This window comes from Lates calcarifer, linkage group LG16_LG22, assembly GCF_001640805.2.
Source record: "Lates calcarifer isolate ASB-BC8 linkage group LG16_LG22, TLL_Latcal_v3, whole genome shotgun sequence".
In the NCBI taxonomy this organism is placed as follows: Eukaryota; Metazoa; Chordata; class Actinopteri; family Centropomidae; genus Lates; species Lates calcarifer.
In genome coordinates this window covers 442,888-459,373 of record NC_066848.1, presented here as the reverse complement: position 1 = coordinate 459,373, position 16,486 = coordinate 442,888, and the positions used below count along the sequence as shown (strand labels likewise).

At 45.7% G+C, this 16,486-nt stretch overlaps 2 protein-coding genes across 2 annotated transcripts; one reads left to right on the top strand and one right to left on the bottom strand.

The window, feature by feature from the left end:
* Positions 1 to 1,032: 1,032 nt before the first annotated feature.
* On the bottom strand, positions 1,033 to 4,884 carry LOC108885142 (placenta associated 9). Its single transcript, XM_018679340.2, has 3 exons — positions 4,630 to 4,884; positions 1,689 to 1,780; positions 1,033 to 1,325 (listed from the first exon to the last, which is right to left on the bottom strand). The coding sequence occupies exons 1-3, from the start codon at positions 4,691 to 4,693 to the stop codon at positions 1,176 to 1,178; spliced, it is 306 nt and encodes a 101-aa protein (XP_018534856.1). The 5' UTR covers positions 4,694 to 4,884; the 3' UTR covers positions 1,033 to 1,175.
* Positions 4,885 to 7,459: 2,575 nt separating this feature from the next.
* LOC108885143 (uncharacterized) lies at positions 7,460 to 16,296 on the top strand. Its single transcript, XM_018679341.2, is given in 13 exon segments — positions 7,460 to 9,023; positions 11,583 to 11,910; positions 12,717 to 12,833; positions 13,210 to 13,451; positions 13,830 to 13,995; positions 14,498 to 14,597; positions 14,677 to 14,752; positions 14,847 to 14,940; positions 14,942 to 14,973; positions 15,067 to 15,234; positions 15,337 to 15,364; positions 15,366 to 15,395; positions 15,834 to 16,296. Coding segments are annotated over 13 exon segments (1,596 nt in total). The 5' UTR covers positions 7,460 to 8,907; the 3' UTR covers positions 15,933 to 16,296.
* The last annotated feature ends 190 nt before the right edge of the window (positions 16,297 to 16,486 follow it).

The window sequence follows — 16,486 nt, the reverse complement described above, 5'->3', positions numbered from 1 at the left end:
AGTGTACAGACCCGTACTCTTGCTGTGTGAGTGGTAATGAGGTCAGCGGCTGTGTGCGACGCTCTGTTGTGGGTTTTAAGTGTTGAGTTATTGTCTGTGCAGCAAAGGAAGAAGAAGAAATTGGAACTGGGGCAGGTTTTCACTTCACCCCAACACTGAATTTGCTGCATTATTAAAACACTGAATGTCTCCATTTGTGGAAAAGAAAGCTGAGTTATTTCTAAGACTACACATCAGAATCAACATAGGCTTGGTGGATGTGTAATTATATGTTAATCATTTGTAAATGGATAAAAACTGATTTTGACAGTTAATTTAAGTGTAGCTTTTCTCTAAATTACAGTACTAATCTGCAGTTTTGATATCAGTGATCATTCCTGATTGGACCGTGCTTGCAAACCCTCCTGACATGTTTCTTTGTGTGTTAATGTTCTGGATGCTGTTAGGTGTTTCCAAAAAAATAAATAAATAAAAAGGCATTGTGCTAGTGTTTGACCAGCGACAGCATGTCTCCCTGTTCAACCTGACTGATGCTCGCGAGGCGTACCATACTGTAGATGTCTTACCTCTGTGGATACAGTTTGAAACTCAGTGCCCTGTTAAGAAAACAAACCGAGAAGAAAACGTGATTTACGCTCACTCTTTCCCTCCTCGTGATCCTATTTTGCATAATGTTCTTGTGCTGCAGGATTTTTACAGGGAATCAGTGAAAGCCTTGTTACTGTACCAACTGAAACTGCTCTGTGTGTTGAAAACATGCTGCTTTAACTGCTTTGATAAAGAAATAAAACTCCTTCCAGTCATTTTACACCTGTGTCTCTTGTCATTTCCACTCAGGTGCAGCGGTAAAGTTTAGCAGTAGAGGGCGATGGAGGGCAGGGGTGGGAGCTGAGACGTCCACAGTGAATTAATCTCTTTGACTGGCTTTGTAAACATGAGCTGTGCCTCTGCAGTGGGTTAGAATCTGGAACTGAATCTAAGACTGAGGCTTTCACAGGATTAGTCAGAGTAAATAATGCAGACAAGCTCGGATTTGTGCAAAGAACTGCCTCCTCCTTTAAGACAAAAACTTCTTTTTGCTGCACAGATACATTTATGCATTCACACACTTTCTAGAAACAGATTTAATCCTTCAAAGTCCAGGTTCAGGAGCCCTCTGAGTCTCTCTGGTTGGTTCAGGACTGGCCCCTCTGCTCTGGGTCCTCCAGGATGTCCACAGCTGTCTTTCCTGTATTGTCCAACAGGGGGCGCCACTTTGGGGCTTCAATTTCATCCAGGAGAGCAGCGAGCTCGGCCTCCAGCTTCTCAACGGTGTCCTCCACTTTCTGCAGCAGAGAGAGGACATATTTGTGTGGTTGATGGTTGAATAATACATTAATAAGTTGTAGTATGAATAATAAAATCAACACTCATGAATAATACAGTCGCTCAAAACAGCTCATAGCTGAGGTCAGAGTGAGTCTGAGGTTTGTCAGATGTGATGAATGTGGACAAACTTCATCGGTGTTTTGGAAAAAGTTGGGGATTTTTGCTCGGTAAGTCAGAGGGAGGTGGCGTTCGTCCCTGACAGGAAACGCTGAGGATTTTTTTGGCGGAGAAAGAGAGCTGACATTTCCTAATGAATCCTGAATCCCTGTTTGGTTTCAAACCGCTGAGGGCAGAGTGTGAGCTTGGTTTGGAAACAGCACCTTCTCTACCACATCCAGCCGGCTGTGAAGGTTCGTGTGCTCCTGACAGGCACTTGAACGCACCGCCCGAGGCCGCAGGTCTGGCTCAGGACCTGGAAACAGAACAGAAACAGATCTGAGTGAATGTTCAGTGCACCGGACGATCCAAACATCACACTCTCACCTGAGCAGCCTTTACCTCCACAGGTATCAGGTAGTTTGAGCTAAAATGTAAAGCGTCAGTGCAACAATACAAGAAAAAAGAAGTAAAAACAAACTGTGGTGTAAAGTCTCAAACAGGAAGAAAACTACAGTTTGGATCATTTCCTTTGTTTCCAACTCAAATCATCACATGAATGTGTTTTATTTTCTTTCATTAACTCACAAGTTTTTCTCAGAACAGCAGCAGAGACCAGCCTGAGCATCAGTCAGGACACAGAGGAAGAGCCTGACGGTGTGAACTGCAGCCGGGTGGAGATGGATGGAGGGGGGGATGGAGGGAGGGATGGAGGAGGGGAGGCCTCGTTCTTTGTTCGAGCCGTTTTCCCTTCACTGTTTCCAATTATCTGTTTCTCTTTGAAGCCGACATATTTGAGGCGAAGCCTGCGTTCTCTCGCAGGACTCGGCTTCCATTTCCTAACACCTTCTCCGTGGCTGCAGGCCAAGCTCCCATTGATCCCATTTGTTCTTTATAAATGAGCAGAGTTCTCAGTGGTTGTGTGCCTGGCTGCTGGCAGCGCCGCCGTCGCTCTTATTCAGATAAAGCACTTGGAGTGGATGCGTACAGCTGATGGCCTGGGAGCGGGTTGTTAATGATCCTGAGGCGGCGTCGGTTCGCCTCTGTCAGTATCATTCCTCTCATACCGTGGCTGCTCGCCAGTGACCAAACAAGGATGTGCTTTCACCTTTTCTGCTGGAAAAGTACAGTTTGCAAAAACACTTTAGGTCCAGTTTTCTTCTAAAACCAACATTCAGAAACTCTGATCTGTTTGAAGCTGAACTCTAAACTCACTTTCCTTTCCTGGTCTTTGACCTTTGTTTGAGCAGAATGAGACAGGTCGACTTTAAATCTCTCTGGATGAACCTTTTCCTTCATCTCTGTCTGACTCAGTTTGTCCTCTCTTCCTGTTGGAAAACAGCTTCACATGGAAATAAGGCTGTCGGTCAGATAAACACAGACTGTGGCTTTGTTCAGGTTTACAGCGGTGAACTTCACCATCTTCACATCAGACAGACGGAGGATGACAGTAGTTTCCTTGAGGAGGAATCTGCTCCAACAGTCACTTTAACATCATTTAGTTCACACACACACCCTTCAAATCTGTTCCTCCCTCTGCAGTAAAGTCTGAGCTGATTCCTGGATCTTATTCTGTACGTTGTCCTCACATGTTTGGCCGTGCCTCGGCATCAGCCTGCCTTCATTTCACAACAATATCCCATGGAAACATTTTACAAGCTCCATTACGCAGGGCGGAGGGGGGTGAGCTCACTACATGCAGGACGCAGGCCAAGACCCAGCGACAGATGAATGAAAGGTGCAGTAGCTTCATCAGACAGAGCAGACGTTCAGCTGCTTTGGTTTCTACAGAGACGGATGAATTATCAGACGTCTGCAAAAGACATGAGCGTTTCCTCTCTGGGAGCTGGAGGCAGGAGCAGATTTTTAACTTATCAAAATGGTGGGTTTTTTGTTGTTGTTGCATTTCACAACAACCACAATCCTCAGCTGTAACAGACTGTTTCCAGATCAGATCCCTCCACCCTGAAAACCACAGCGCTCTTCTCTCTGGGAGGGGGAGACGTGCTGATGAATGATGAATGCTGATCTGTGCTACTAAAGTTTAACCAGCAACAAATACAGATATATGTGTTTATACAGCAGCGAGCTAGCTGCTAAATCACATATGCTAAATGTAAGCTAGCTAATACTGTTTCATTGACAGTTTAAGAGGCTAGCTAACATGGTGCTAGCTCAGCTGTTCCAGTTGTTTAGTTTCCTCTTATTCTACAGAACAGTGACACCTGCTCCATCTGTTTGTCTAAATTACCCAACATTTCCCATTCATTCCTGTAAATTCCAACAAATTCCCCAGCTTAACTTCCCATGGAAAGTTTCTGGAAATTTACCAGAAATGTTCTGCCCTGGAGGTTAACAGGCACCGTCAGAGGAGAATAAAGGAGCAGATGAACGCTTCAGTCCAGTTTGTTAAAATGCACTCACACCTCAGCTTTAACAGAAATCATCTTCAGGTTTTGTCCATTTTATGAGCAAGAAATTAAAATGTGCAAACCTGTTTCTACAGCACAAGGAGGCAGACACAGAGGTCAGGGCTTTTCTATGTTTTCCTCTACATTTGTTTTCACTCTGAGTCCATTTACATTGAGATCTTCCTTTTTTTCAAGATACTGAGACTCAAACTTTGAACCTTTTTAGATGTTCTTCTCTAAATGAATCTGAAATGAGGTGAAATGCTGTGTCAGTACGTTTTGTGTGTAGTTCCTGCAGTCGTCCATTCTTGCAGTATGAAGTCAGTGTAATTCACACTTGCAGCCGTCACTCACAGATTGGGCTCTGGAGGATTGGCCCACATTTTTGTGAGTTTCCACTGGATTATAGAAACGTTGTAAACAAAGCGGAGGAGGAGGAGGAGGGTGAAGATAATGGACGAGAGGAGGAGTGATTGTTTGGAGCTCTGACGGTACATTAGATTAAACGTAGCCAGAGCTGTGGTTAAATTAGGAACAGATGCTGTGAACACACACACAGCCACATGTATGATGTCAGTTCAGCTTCATGTGTGTTCATCCACACACACTCACACACATCTGGGAAATACATCAGATGTAGTGAACTGTGCAGCTCAGACATCATGCATCAGAAAATCACCAAACACTCATCTGCTCAGCTTCCTGTCTGACCTCTGACCCCTGCGTCCTGCAGACCCCACCCGAGCTCGCTTACCTGCCGCAGCGTAGCCAATCAGGAGGAGGAGGAGTCCGATCGAGGAGGTGGGGGGGCAGATCATAGTGAGGAGGGAAACCTGGTGACGAAGAAGAGAAGAAAACGAAGAGAAATCTCCTCTAATTCAGAACCAGAGTGAAAACTGAATGATTTCTTCTCCTCTTCCCTGCGTTCGCTCTCTCTCTCACTCTCTAATCCTTCCCTCCTTGACTTGGTTGCGCCCAGTTTCCTAATGAAAACATTAGATGCAGAACAAAAAGCTCAGTATCTGAGAAGGGGCGGGAGGGATGTACAGGGGAGGGACTCAGATCTCAGAGCTGCTACAGTCACAAAGACTCTGCTTTTATGTGCTCAAAGTTTTGTGTTGTATCTGTGGCCTCTGGCATTTTCACTTCACACTGAGGCTGCTAAAAAAAAAGCCTGAATTTTGTCTTTAGGAAGAAAACTTCACTTCTTCCTTTTTCAGAGACAAAGAGGTCCGAGTTTCATTTTCTTTAACTTTTCAATAAAAACCAGGAGAATCTCTCACTCTCATTTTTCAGTGTAATGAGGATTAATGACATTGATGGAATAAAAAGTCAGTAATAAAAACGTGTTTTCCATGTAAGAGTTTTGCACCATCCTGTGTCCTGAATGATGCAGTTCTCCACTGAGCCACCAGGGGGCGCAGAAGAAGAATGTTGTGCAAAATGTGAAGGTATTTGGAAGAAGAACCACAACATGCATCAGCAAAACGATATCTTTATTAGAAGATATTTATCACTTATTTTGCTTCTGTTCCCACACCTCTGGGTTTTTTTAATATCTGTACATTTATTTCCAGATTTATTAACCCTCTTTTTAAATTTTTGAAATCAAAGTCAAACATTAATTCAATCCAATGTTTGAAAAACAAGTTGTCAAAAAGCTGAATTTATGTTCTTTTGCGTTGATGGATTTTTCTGGGAAAATCAGTTTCAGTTGAATCCAAATCAGTTCAGCAGCAGAGAACGGCCTTTATTATCACATGGATTAGTTCCTGTTTTCAGTCTGAACTGACTTCTCTGACTCACCCACACTCAGACACAGCAGAGGCTGTTACGTACAGTTAACGTGGTCGTCGACGTTAAGCCAGACTTCATTCTGCAGCCTCGTGCTCTTAATCAGATCTACAGGTTAAAACAAAACTGGAGGAAAAGTCAGAGGAGGGATCAGAGAGGAGACGTCTCTGTTTCACAGCTGATAAATAAACAGATACAGGAATCACCTCATCCTGTCAGGACACAGAGAAAAGGTTTCCTAAACACGTTTAAGAGAAAATCTTTTTTCCTCAGGCAGAAAATTCTATTTCACATTCACACGTTTGTTTAATATAAAGGTTGTTTTCATTACTCATTAACATTAACGTGCAGAGCAAGAATAAAAAGACAATAGTAAAGTTAGAAAACACTGATTAAAACGTGAAATAATAAAGTGGAGCTTTATTTTTATTTCAGTAGAGTTTTATATGAAACATAATAATCTGTGTAAATGTGGGTCAAAGTTCATCCTGTGATCCAGGGGCTGACTGGTTCAGGTCCTGTGTCTACACCAACACACAGCCCCAGAGGATGATGGGATACTGGTCTGTGGTGTGATAGAGGGTCACCTTCTGGTCGTCGTCTGTGTGTTGTGTTCAGTGTGAACCCTGTCGTTGTGAGGACCAGGTGGACAGGTGAAGGAGACCCTCATGGTTTTATCCAGTCCACCTGAACGTGGACCTCACTAAACCCACCTGGTGCCAGGAAGTCAGCTCAGCTCTGTACCTGCCCTCTGGCATACACCACCTTCCTGTCACTTCTGTAAGGAGCTAAATCTAATTTTGGGTGGAGTGTGTGTTTGTGTGTGTGTGAAGTGTGTTACTCCATCAAGAGAAACAAAGCTCCACCTTCATTAGTTGACCTTTGGTTTCCCTCAGCTGTGTCCTAATCCTATTGTAGATTTGCTGTACTTACAATAACTATTATCAGCTTGACTGAAGGGCCTCTCTGGAGGACGGCGTATTCACTACTCACCTCATCATATATGCAGAAGAGGAAATGGCTGCTGTTGATAAGGAGCACTTTCTAAACGAATAAAGAAAAGGTTTGATACCAGCAGATGCTAATGTTAGCCAGCTAACCTAGCTAACGTTAGCACCTGCTGGTAAAAACATGTACCCCTGATATAAGCTTGAATAAAGCTAGCCTTAGCTTAACTAGCGGTCTTCGCCCAGCTAAGGTGAATACGAACGGCCATATCTAGCCATTTGTGGTGACGTCATTTGGAGCTAGAGTCTGCGCAGTAGTGATCGGACGTTTGAGCGTCTGTGTAGAATTCCCGCCCATACTCCCGCCCGACCAATCACGAGTTGTTGTAAGTCACTACATTTCCCGTTATATGACATCAAATAACTAATACGTGCCTAACAACCTAAATCAACTCAAATCATCTTTGGGGGAAAATGTTTGACGTGTACTTTGATGTTTTAGGTTGGTTCACGTCCACTAACACGGGGGATGACCTGTACCGCAGCCAGCCACCAGGGGGCGATAGAAATGCTTTGGGCTTCACTCTTGGGAACTGTCATGGCGTCCGTAAACACCATCCGAGCGAGAGGCGACACTCTGCACCAGGCCGGAGAGAAACGAAAAACTGAACAGTCGTCAAGATGTGAGGACACGAAACGTAAGAACAGAATGTGATTCTCCGGAGAAAAGGTAATTCATTCCTGAGGTTTTTGTTGATTCACCGTTTGTCGTTAGCATGCTAACACCGTAGCTAGCTTCCTACCTGGCGCCGCACGTTCTTCAGATTGTGCGACGGTCAACAGACACCTGTCTGATGTACACGGCTTTCACTCAGGAACCGTCATTAAATTACCACAGAAAATCACAGTAAACATTTAAGATGTGTTCAGTATTTTATTGTGTCCTCTGTAGTATATTAATAACTTTATGGGAAAGTTAGCATTTTTCAGCTTCCATGACACGTGACCCAATGACTCCAAATTCACACCAGAAATTATCACTTCACTAAAAGTAAAGGCGCAGATAAATGATCAGAAATGAGTTTTTGAAAATATGTTTCTGATGTTTGTAGATTACATACACGGTTTAGACGCTGTAGTCCCACATTCTACAGACTCTATTAACGTCAGTGGGTTGGTGATGTCAGTGTAAGATGCAGGTGAAGTAAACACAAATTTCTATTTAAAATCAGCTTGTAACCAATTCTACATTTCACACAGATGAAGAGGAAAACCTCTGAACATTAGTTTAAGGTGACGCTGCTCCGTTACTCCACCCATCCTGTCCTCCATTCACTACACTCAGATTTACCTGTGAGCCATGTCTGCTAAAGGGATTATCTCTGATTATACACTTTCCTGTAGTGATTTGAGTTGGGACGCACTCGTTACCTTGAAGAAGCCTGTGGATGCTGTCACCACTGTCCCTCCTCAGTTCACATTTCAGGGACACAGTGGACATCCAGTCCGGGCTGAATAAGGATCTGGACTTGTACTCCTAATTGACCTCTCCTCCTCTTTCCCTGAAGTCCGTGTTATCTGTCTGGCAGCCTGTCTGTGCACGTAGGAACTCAACACGTACAGTTTGTGTTGCTCAGATTTATTTAGGGGAAGTTTTGTTCTTCTACAGCAACAACCTGCTTCACTTTCTTACAGATGAGAGATGAGCATGAAATCATCTGCTGCCCTCACAGAGAGCAGTCTGAGGTAAAGTGCAGAGCATCTTGACTCTGGATGTGGAAAAAGCAGATAAAAATCTTTTGGTGGCACAGGATTCAGATCGGAGCCTGCTCCTCCACCTCCTCCACCCTTTTGGCTCCCTTCACCCCACAATCCTTCACTCCTGATCCTCCATCCACAGTCCTATCCCCTGTGTGGTTGAGCCTCCAGATCACTGCTCCCTAGATAAACTCTAAGTCTGTATCTATCTCTTTAGATTGTCTGATTAGTACTACGTCACAGAAAGGGGAAGTAATCCCAGTCTGGGCCCAGGAATAGAGTCCAGGGAGGAGCCAGGCCACCGGAGAGACGCTGCAGAGCCGCGGAGCATGTGTCCCTGGGTAATCCCTTCTTAAATAGCCCTGTGGGGCAGGGAGAGAGGGAGGGAGGGCGCTGGGTCAGGGGACGTTACGGCGTGGCAGCGGCAGCAGTCAGTGTCCTGTCATCCCTCGGACACAGCACAGCGGCTGGAGCAGGAGAGGGATTCAGACACAGACACTCGTCGGACTGTAGGAGCCGGCGCTGCCGCCACGATGAACTTTGCCGCCCAGTTGTTCTACTCCAGCTACTTGAGCGAGCGACTCGAGCGTTTGTACTCACCCAGACCTGCGCTTAAAGACAGCGAGGAGAATGACCCCTTCTGGCAGAGGTGGGAAATTACAACAGGTAGCCCCCAGGATCCCGCAGACCTCTCCTCAACCCAGATCAGTCCTGTAGAGACAGATTTACAGAGTTCAGAGGTAGAAGCGACTTTGACAGCATCAGAGCCTCTGTCTTCAGCTGCCTCCATCCCTCCTCCACAAACAAACACACCCTCAAACCCTCCATCTCCTCCTCAAGAACAGAAATCCACTACACCTCCAGATCCAGGTCTGGCTGCTGTGGTTCCCTCTGATCATCGTCTTTCTCCTCAAACAGTTTCCCCCAAACTTCCTCTTCTTCATCCAGATCTGCAGCAGAAATGACCTCCTCCTCCTCCTCCTCCTCCTCCTCCTCCTCCTCTTCCGTCTCCCCTGTCTTCTTCCTCCTCTTCCTCAGCTCCAGCTTCTTGTAGAGGAGTGCTGCTCCCCACTTTCCAAGTCTTGATAGACTTTCTCCTTCGCCTGTTCGTCTACGTTGTCCTCCTGTTTGTTCAGAGGTAATTGACAGGTTTGGAGAAAGGCCAGAGAATTCAAAACGTAATGCAGCTCTGTTTCTGCTTTCTGCACTATAAAAATGATAAAATGTGAAGGCTCAAACAGGAGTGTGAGTTCCTCCTCCTCCACTGTGATTGTCAGTTTTGGACAATTGTCTTTGAACACAGCAGACAAAGAACATCAGCCAGGTATCCAAACCCTCAGGTGCTCCGTGTGTTAAAGGGTGTGAGAGAGTTGTCGCCTTAAAACGACGCCAGCAACAATCAGGGTCATGAAGTGAAGGAGAAGGAAGCAGCAGGGTCATTTATTCTTTTAAAGGACGTTAAGAAGCTGAGATGGTGCAGTGATGGACGCCTGGTGGGCTGAAATGTCTCCTCTGCTTTTTTTACCTCCTCACTTCGTCTTTTGAGGCTGTTGTGCTGCTCTTTCCCCCCTCGTTTGATGTGGGTTTTGAACTCTGCTTTTGAACCAGAGCTAATCGCAGGTGCAGCCTTGGGTTTTTCTATTCAGTCATAAATAACGCTCTGAGAGTGACTGATAACTGGGGCAGAGAGCAGGTATGGACCCAGGGGACGAGGTGAAAGGTGGTGCTATTGTTTACGGCAGATCATTGTGATAAAAATAGACAGGGATGTTCTCTGCACTGAGGGAAATTCAGAGGATGTTTGGGAGAGCTGCTCCACCTGGTGGCCTTTTGATGCCATTTAATTTAAATATTATTTCTTGGTTAAAGTTACTCAGCTGTGTCTGGACTGTCATGAGTGTCTGTTTAGTTTTTTACTGCAGATCTGAATCCGTCTGGCCTGCCTCCACCACACGGCCTTATTCAAAGTTTCAAACTTAGCTGTTAACCATTTGTGATCTGCTTTAGTGACAGGGTTAATCTCCGATGGCTGTAATCCTATTATTCTGTTTCTCCTGCGCAGACGGCCTCCTAACAACGCTGTTACAGAAACAACTGAAAACAAGTCTGATGTTTAATCCAGTTTTATGCAGCGTCATCAGAGAAAGTAGACGCAGTTGGACTGACTCATTTACTGACCTGTTATAAATCAGCCTGTCCTGCCTTTCAGGCCTAAACTGCTGCTTTAATCGCTCATGTCTCCTAAAAAGAGCCAAATGAATCATAAGTTGACTTATAGATATAATCTGTCTCAGTGAGTGGAAGCTGGTTCGATGTGAAAGATGAATTAATTCATCTTGTGTGAAGGATTGTGTGTGTGTGTGTGTGTGTGTGTGTGTGGAGGTGGAGGTCAGTTCACTGAGTTCGCTCTGATGCTGCAGCTTCAGTGTATCATTTGAATTTAGTGAATCAGAGGGGATGTTATTATTAATTATTAGGGTTACAAAGAGGCAGTGAATCAGTGTTAGCTAGCTTACATTTAGCATCTCTGATTTAGCCGCTGGTTAGTTGTAGCATGTTTACAGCCTTTATCAGCTGCATCTGCTTGTTTCTCAGAGAGAACACACATTTGTAAACTTTAATAAATAATTAGTAAATAAATAAACAATGCGCACAGCAGAGCTGTCACGTCAAACTAATTCAAAATGAACCACAATTTGTTCAGATTAAGTTGAGTGCTCTGGCCTGCTGTCAAAACACCACAACACATCATTATTTCCTTATTGTCGACAAACAGTCTTTTATTTATTCGTGACTTTGCGAGAACCCAGAACACGTCCGCTCGCTGCTCCTCAGATATTTTCTCTGCTAACTATCCTCCGTTTTCATAACAAAAAATACTGCATTATTAGCTTAGCTTTCTGAGAGCTCAGCAGGTCGAGCTGATGGAGCGCCCTCTGCTGGATCACAAGCAAACTACTATTCAACAGTCATTTACTTGATGTAAGTTTCACGTTGAACAATGTGTGATTGAAGTGACAGCTCAGTGCACACGTCATTTTTACATTATTACTATGTTAAAATGTCACAAACTGAACTCTCAAATGTCAGATATCGACCTGATTATCGATCTCAGAGTTTAGTTCACAGGATTGAGGTGTCTGATTTAGTAGAGGACTTTAGTTTTCCACATGCAGATTCTTACGTTCTGTTCGTCTCCATCCGTCAGAGAGGAGCTGCAGCTGGGTCCCAGTCATCCCGGCTCCTCCTACAAATGTGGCCCCGTCAGTAACGGCACCGCGGGCCGCAGACCCACGCTCATCGAACCTGAGCGGCTGAAGGACTTTGGCGAGGAGGAGCTTCTCAACGGGGACGTGAGGGTCCACAACACCAAGGTGACGGGGGTCCCAGAGATCATGCTCATGGAGCCGCCTAAAACCAGGAGAGTCAGCGAGTTCAGGATCGTCCCCAGACCTCCGGTCCAGTACCTCCGCTTCGAGGACATCAGCGCTGCAGCCTTCAGGATCCAGACCGGGATCCAGAAGACGCCCTGCACGGTACGATAACATAGCAGGGAGGGGGGTTAACCTCTGACCTCTGACCTCTGACAGATACGGCCAGTAACAACTTTACAGGATTTACGATTTGACCCGAATACAAATCAAACGTAAAGTTAAATCTATCTTTCTCTCTCTCTCTCTCTCGTTTCAGCCTGGTATTACTGTCTCTGCTTCCTGTGACCGTCATTTCAAATTAAAAGCCCTCTGCAGAGTTGTGTAGCTGTAACTTCATAACTGTTGCCAGCAGCAACAATAGTTTTCAGTAGTTTTTCAGAAACACTGCAGACAGAAAGTCTCTCCTGTCGGGCTGCTGACACTGTCCGTCTGTTTTAACTCAGCAGGTAGAAACCAGTCGCTCTGCCTCCATCAGTTAGCTTTGTGGTTCGATCATTTTCAGACCAGTTTACAGTCTGTTGCTCCTGCAGCTCTGAGGGTGAGGCAGCTAAAAAAAAGTGGAACGACTTGTCAGCAGACATTTTGTGAGTTGAATCAGAGTCTTCTGATGACAAATAAAACAGAGAAAATAAGAAATATGTTTTAAAGACAGTAAAATCACTGAAACAGTCAGTCAGAGATTACAGGCTGATTTTTTCAGGTGTGTTTTAAGATGAGATTTAAACTTTTACCTGAAAGTCTGGAGGCTCTGCTTTTGGTTTTTAGCTGAGACTTGAAAACAGCCTGAGGATCGTCTGCTCATGATGATGAGATAAAACCAGACTGAGCCTTAAAACTGTTCTCTAATCCAGACTACATTAACTGTGGAGATGAACTGAACTAAATGCTGTTTCTCTCTGTGTGTTCAGTACTCCAGACTGTCCAAACAGTACGGGATGGAGATCTACCTGAAGAAGGAACACCTGCACTACACAGGCTCTGTGAAGGAGAGAGGAGCTCTGTACCTGCTCGCCTCCCTCACACAGGTAAGACCAGATCCTCTCCTCTGTCAGGACACAGCTTTAACCCTTTAATGAACGACGACGCCTCATCAGGTCTGCCAAAGACACTGACAGCAACCTGTTGTGACAACGTTAGCACTGTTAGCTGTGAGCTAACTACCTCTGACCCACCAGAACAGCTCCCTCTCTGTGAGCTGGGGCTTCCTTTACATATTAATCTAAATTAGATTGCATTAAGTAACGCTCGATGATGACGTTAGCTCAGTTTGTTTTTAGTTTAGGAGGTCTCCTTTGACAAATGGATGTTTGTCAGGCTGTGGAGAGCGGCTGTTTGAGTTAGAGCGTTAGGTCAAAGGTCAAAGTAACCTGAGTGAATGTTTGTGTTTTTGTGTCGGTGCAGGAGCAGCAGAGGAAGGGCGTGATCGTGGCCACCGACTGTAACTTCTCCATGGCCGTGGCTCACCACGCTGTGGAGCTGAAGATCCCCGTGTTCGTCATCATGCCGTCGTGCTGCTCCTCGCCTCGCCTCCGGATCTACAGAGACTACGGCGCCATGGTCATCTCCTACGGCAGCACCGGCCACGACTCCCAGAACCACGCACGCCACCTGGCCAAGGAGAACGGATACCTGTACCTGGAAGAGTCAGTCTCCACTTAAAATATACGTTCATTCACAACGTGTGTGTGTAAGGAAAGGAAAGTTGTTTGGATGTGATTGGCTGACAGACCTGCAGCCTCAGACGCTCCGCCTCCTCCTGATTTCATTTCACTACACCTGTTATAATCTGCTCTTCATTAGTTCAGGTTCAACTAATGACATTAAGGAAGGATCTGTTCACAGCTGTTTAAATGAGCCGGCGTGCAGAACATACACTTTAACGACACCTGTGCTTCACCTGTCGAGTCAGGGTCAGACTCTGCTGTGTCTCACAGAGCTGCTGCAGATTCAGCTTCACCTCCTCACATGCAGCTCCTGTTTCTGGATCTAAATCTCTTCTTTCTTTCTCTCCTGGTGTCCAGAGATGAAAGTGCGACGTACCTGGCGGGACTCGGCACCGTGGGCATGGAGATCTACGAGCAGGTGTCCAAACTGGACGCGGTGGTCGTCCCCGCGGCTGGACAGTACGGTCTGCTGGCCGGGACCGCCGCCGCCATCAAACACCTCAACTCACAGATTGTTGTCATAGTGAGTTCACGCAGACGTTTGATGTGTGTGACATGTAACTCCTTTTAATTCCCAAATATTCCTTTTAATTTCCATACATTCTTGTTCATTTCCATGGAAAGTTTCCATCTAAAAAATTCCCTGAATCTTTCCACCGTAGGGATCACACAGGTGTTTAATATGTTGTTGTTATGTAGACTGAGCCGCCACATGTTACAGGTGAATTCAATAAAAATGTTTTTATATATTTCATATTATTTTATATTCTAAATATTATTCATAGTGTAGATGATGGAGTCTGTGAATCAGTCCTGAAGTTTTCCAGGTCTTTGGTTCATAATAAACTGGGATATGGAAAAAAAGGGAAATGATCATGTAGCCACAACAAATTTCCATCAGCCTCACAGCTGAGCCTGTTAGCAGATGTTAGCATGCTAACATGGTGAATACCTGCTTAGCATGCTAGCATGTTAGCATGCCTGGCTGCAGAGCTCTCAGTCCTGTTCATGATTTCCTTCCTCAGGGGGTTGAACCAGAAGGTTTCCCTCTGCTGCTCCAGTCCCTGAAAACAGACAGTCCAGTCAAAGACATGCACAGTAACCCCAACAGGAAACTGTACGGAGGTGAGAGCCGTCTTATCCTCATCCTCTAACGTCTCCGCTGCAGGAGCTGAACACATGCTGATCCTGTGTCTGTTCTCAGATCTGATGGAGCGCTCTCTGGGCATCAACACCTTCCAGCTGGTGAAGAAGCTGGTGGATAGAGTCATCTCCGTCAGGTAGAGCACGTTAACGCCGTCCAGCTTCACTGGAAAGCTTTTTAAATGACTTGACTGAACTCATCAAGAGAATGTCTTCCCTGTGCTCTGGCAGTGAGGAGGACGCTCTGGTGGCGATGCTCAGGTTTCAGGAGTTTGAACGCTCCACCGTCGACACAGAAGGAGCCATGGGACTGGCGGCCATCTTAGGCCGGACAGCTGCCAGAGCTGAGAGGCAAAAAGTGAGAGTTGACTTGATGTTCAGAGCTGAGAGAGGGTTAATCCGTCTGGCTGCAGATGAAGAGACTCCCTCCCTCTCTGTGTTCCTGCTGCAGGGTCGCTGTCGTGGTGAGCAGCGCCAACATGGAGCTGGAGCTGGTGCGGCAGTGCATGGACCGGGCCCTGGTGCTGGACGACCGGGTCAGTAAGTTCTCTGTGCAGCTGGGAGAGTGGCCGGGAGACATGGCCAAGCTGCTGGACGTCCTGTCCAGAGAGGACGTCAGGTACTCGTCCGTTCAAAGATGTTTCTGTTCTGTCGCTTCACGCCAGCTGAAGTTAAATGTTCCCCGATGCCAGACTTTAATCTTCCGTCTTCTTCCTCGCAGGTTGTTGGACGTCTGCCATCGGAGACACAGGCGACAAGTCAGACCTCTTCAAGGCAAAGGTAGGCACCTAATCTCCCTCTCTTCACCTCGTTCTTTTTCCTCCTCCACAACAAATCCACTCATCCACCTTTCCTACAGTGCCATAGACGTGTCGGACTTAGAGTCAAATAAAGTGTTTATCCAGAGAGAAACTCGCTCACACTGCAAGAACACAGGAACAGATGGAGGCAGTGGTGTTCCTGCAGCTGCTGGTTAAATCCCTGTTTTTGTCAGTGGAGTCTGGTACAGAATGTTTCTGGTTAAACTGAAAGGATCTTCCTCTCTGTAGGAATCCCATCACAATGTTTAAATCATTTACACCCAGAAACATGGGAAATAAGATCCAGGTTAAAAAACACTGTAGCTCTCCTTTAGTACCAGAGCGGCCATGTTGGATGTTGTTTAATGAAACTCATTATCTCCTGACTCTGCTTTATTACCTGTGTGTGTGTGGACAGGTGGAGTGTGTGGTGGAGACCAGGGATAAGACACAGAGCGCTCAGTTGCGCAGGACTCTGACTGAGCGCTACCCGTCGCTGTGCTGGCTGGACCGGTGATCACGACGACGACATAAACACAAACTTATATTTAAACCATAGAAGAAGAAAGAGGAGACGACTCGCAGACACACAGTAACACACAGTAACACACACACCTGAAACTCATTAAAGAAAATGGCTGTTCAGCAACGTGATGCAAAAAGCCTTGAGATTATAGAGCAGAGATTATTCCTGCTGTTTAACCACAGCTCCCTGTAATGAGAGGAAATGTAGAACATAGTTCTTCTGTTCATCACAGCAGCAGAGATTCATTTTTCAATCCACACTGTTTTTAACCTGTTGTATATATTTGTGTATTTCTACCGTCCTCAGGTGGTAGAGTCAGTCCGTGTTAATCTGAAATAAAACTGGACAAACTCTGCGACCCGTCCTGACTCTTTCCTCATGGATGGATGACAGAGAAAGTGACAGAGGGTGTGAGAGTGTTGTTTTCTCCTCCATCCATCCATCCATCCATCGCATCCATCCATCGTCTGTCTGTCTCTGTCTGTCTGTCTGTCTGTCTCTGATTAATGACTGCAGACAGCTCTAGTGGAGACTGGCTCTTTAAG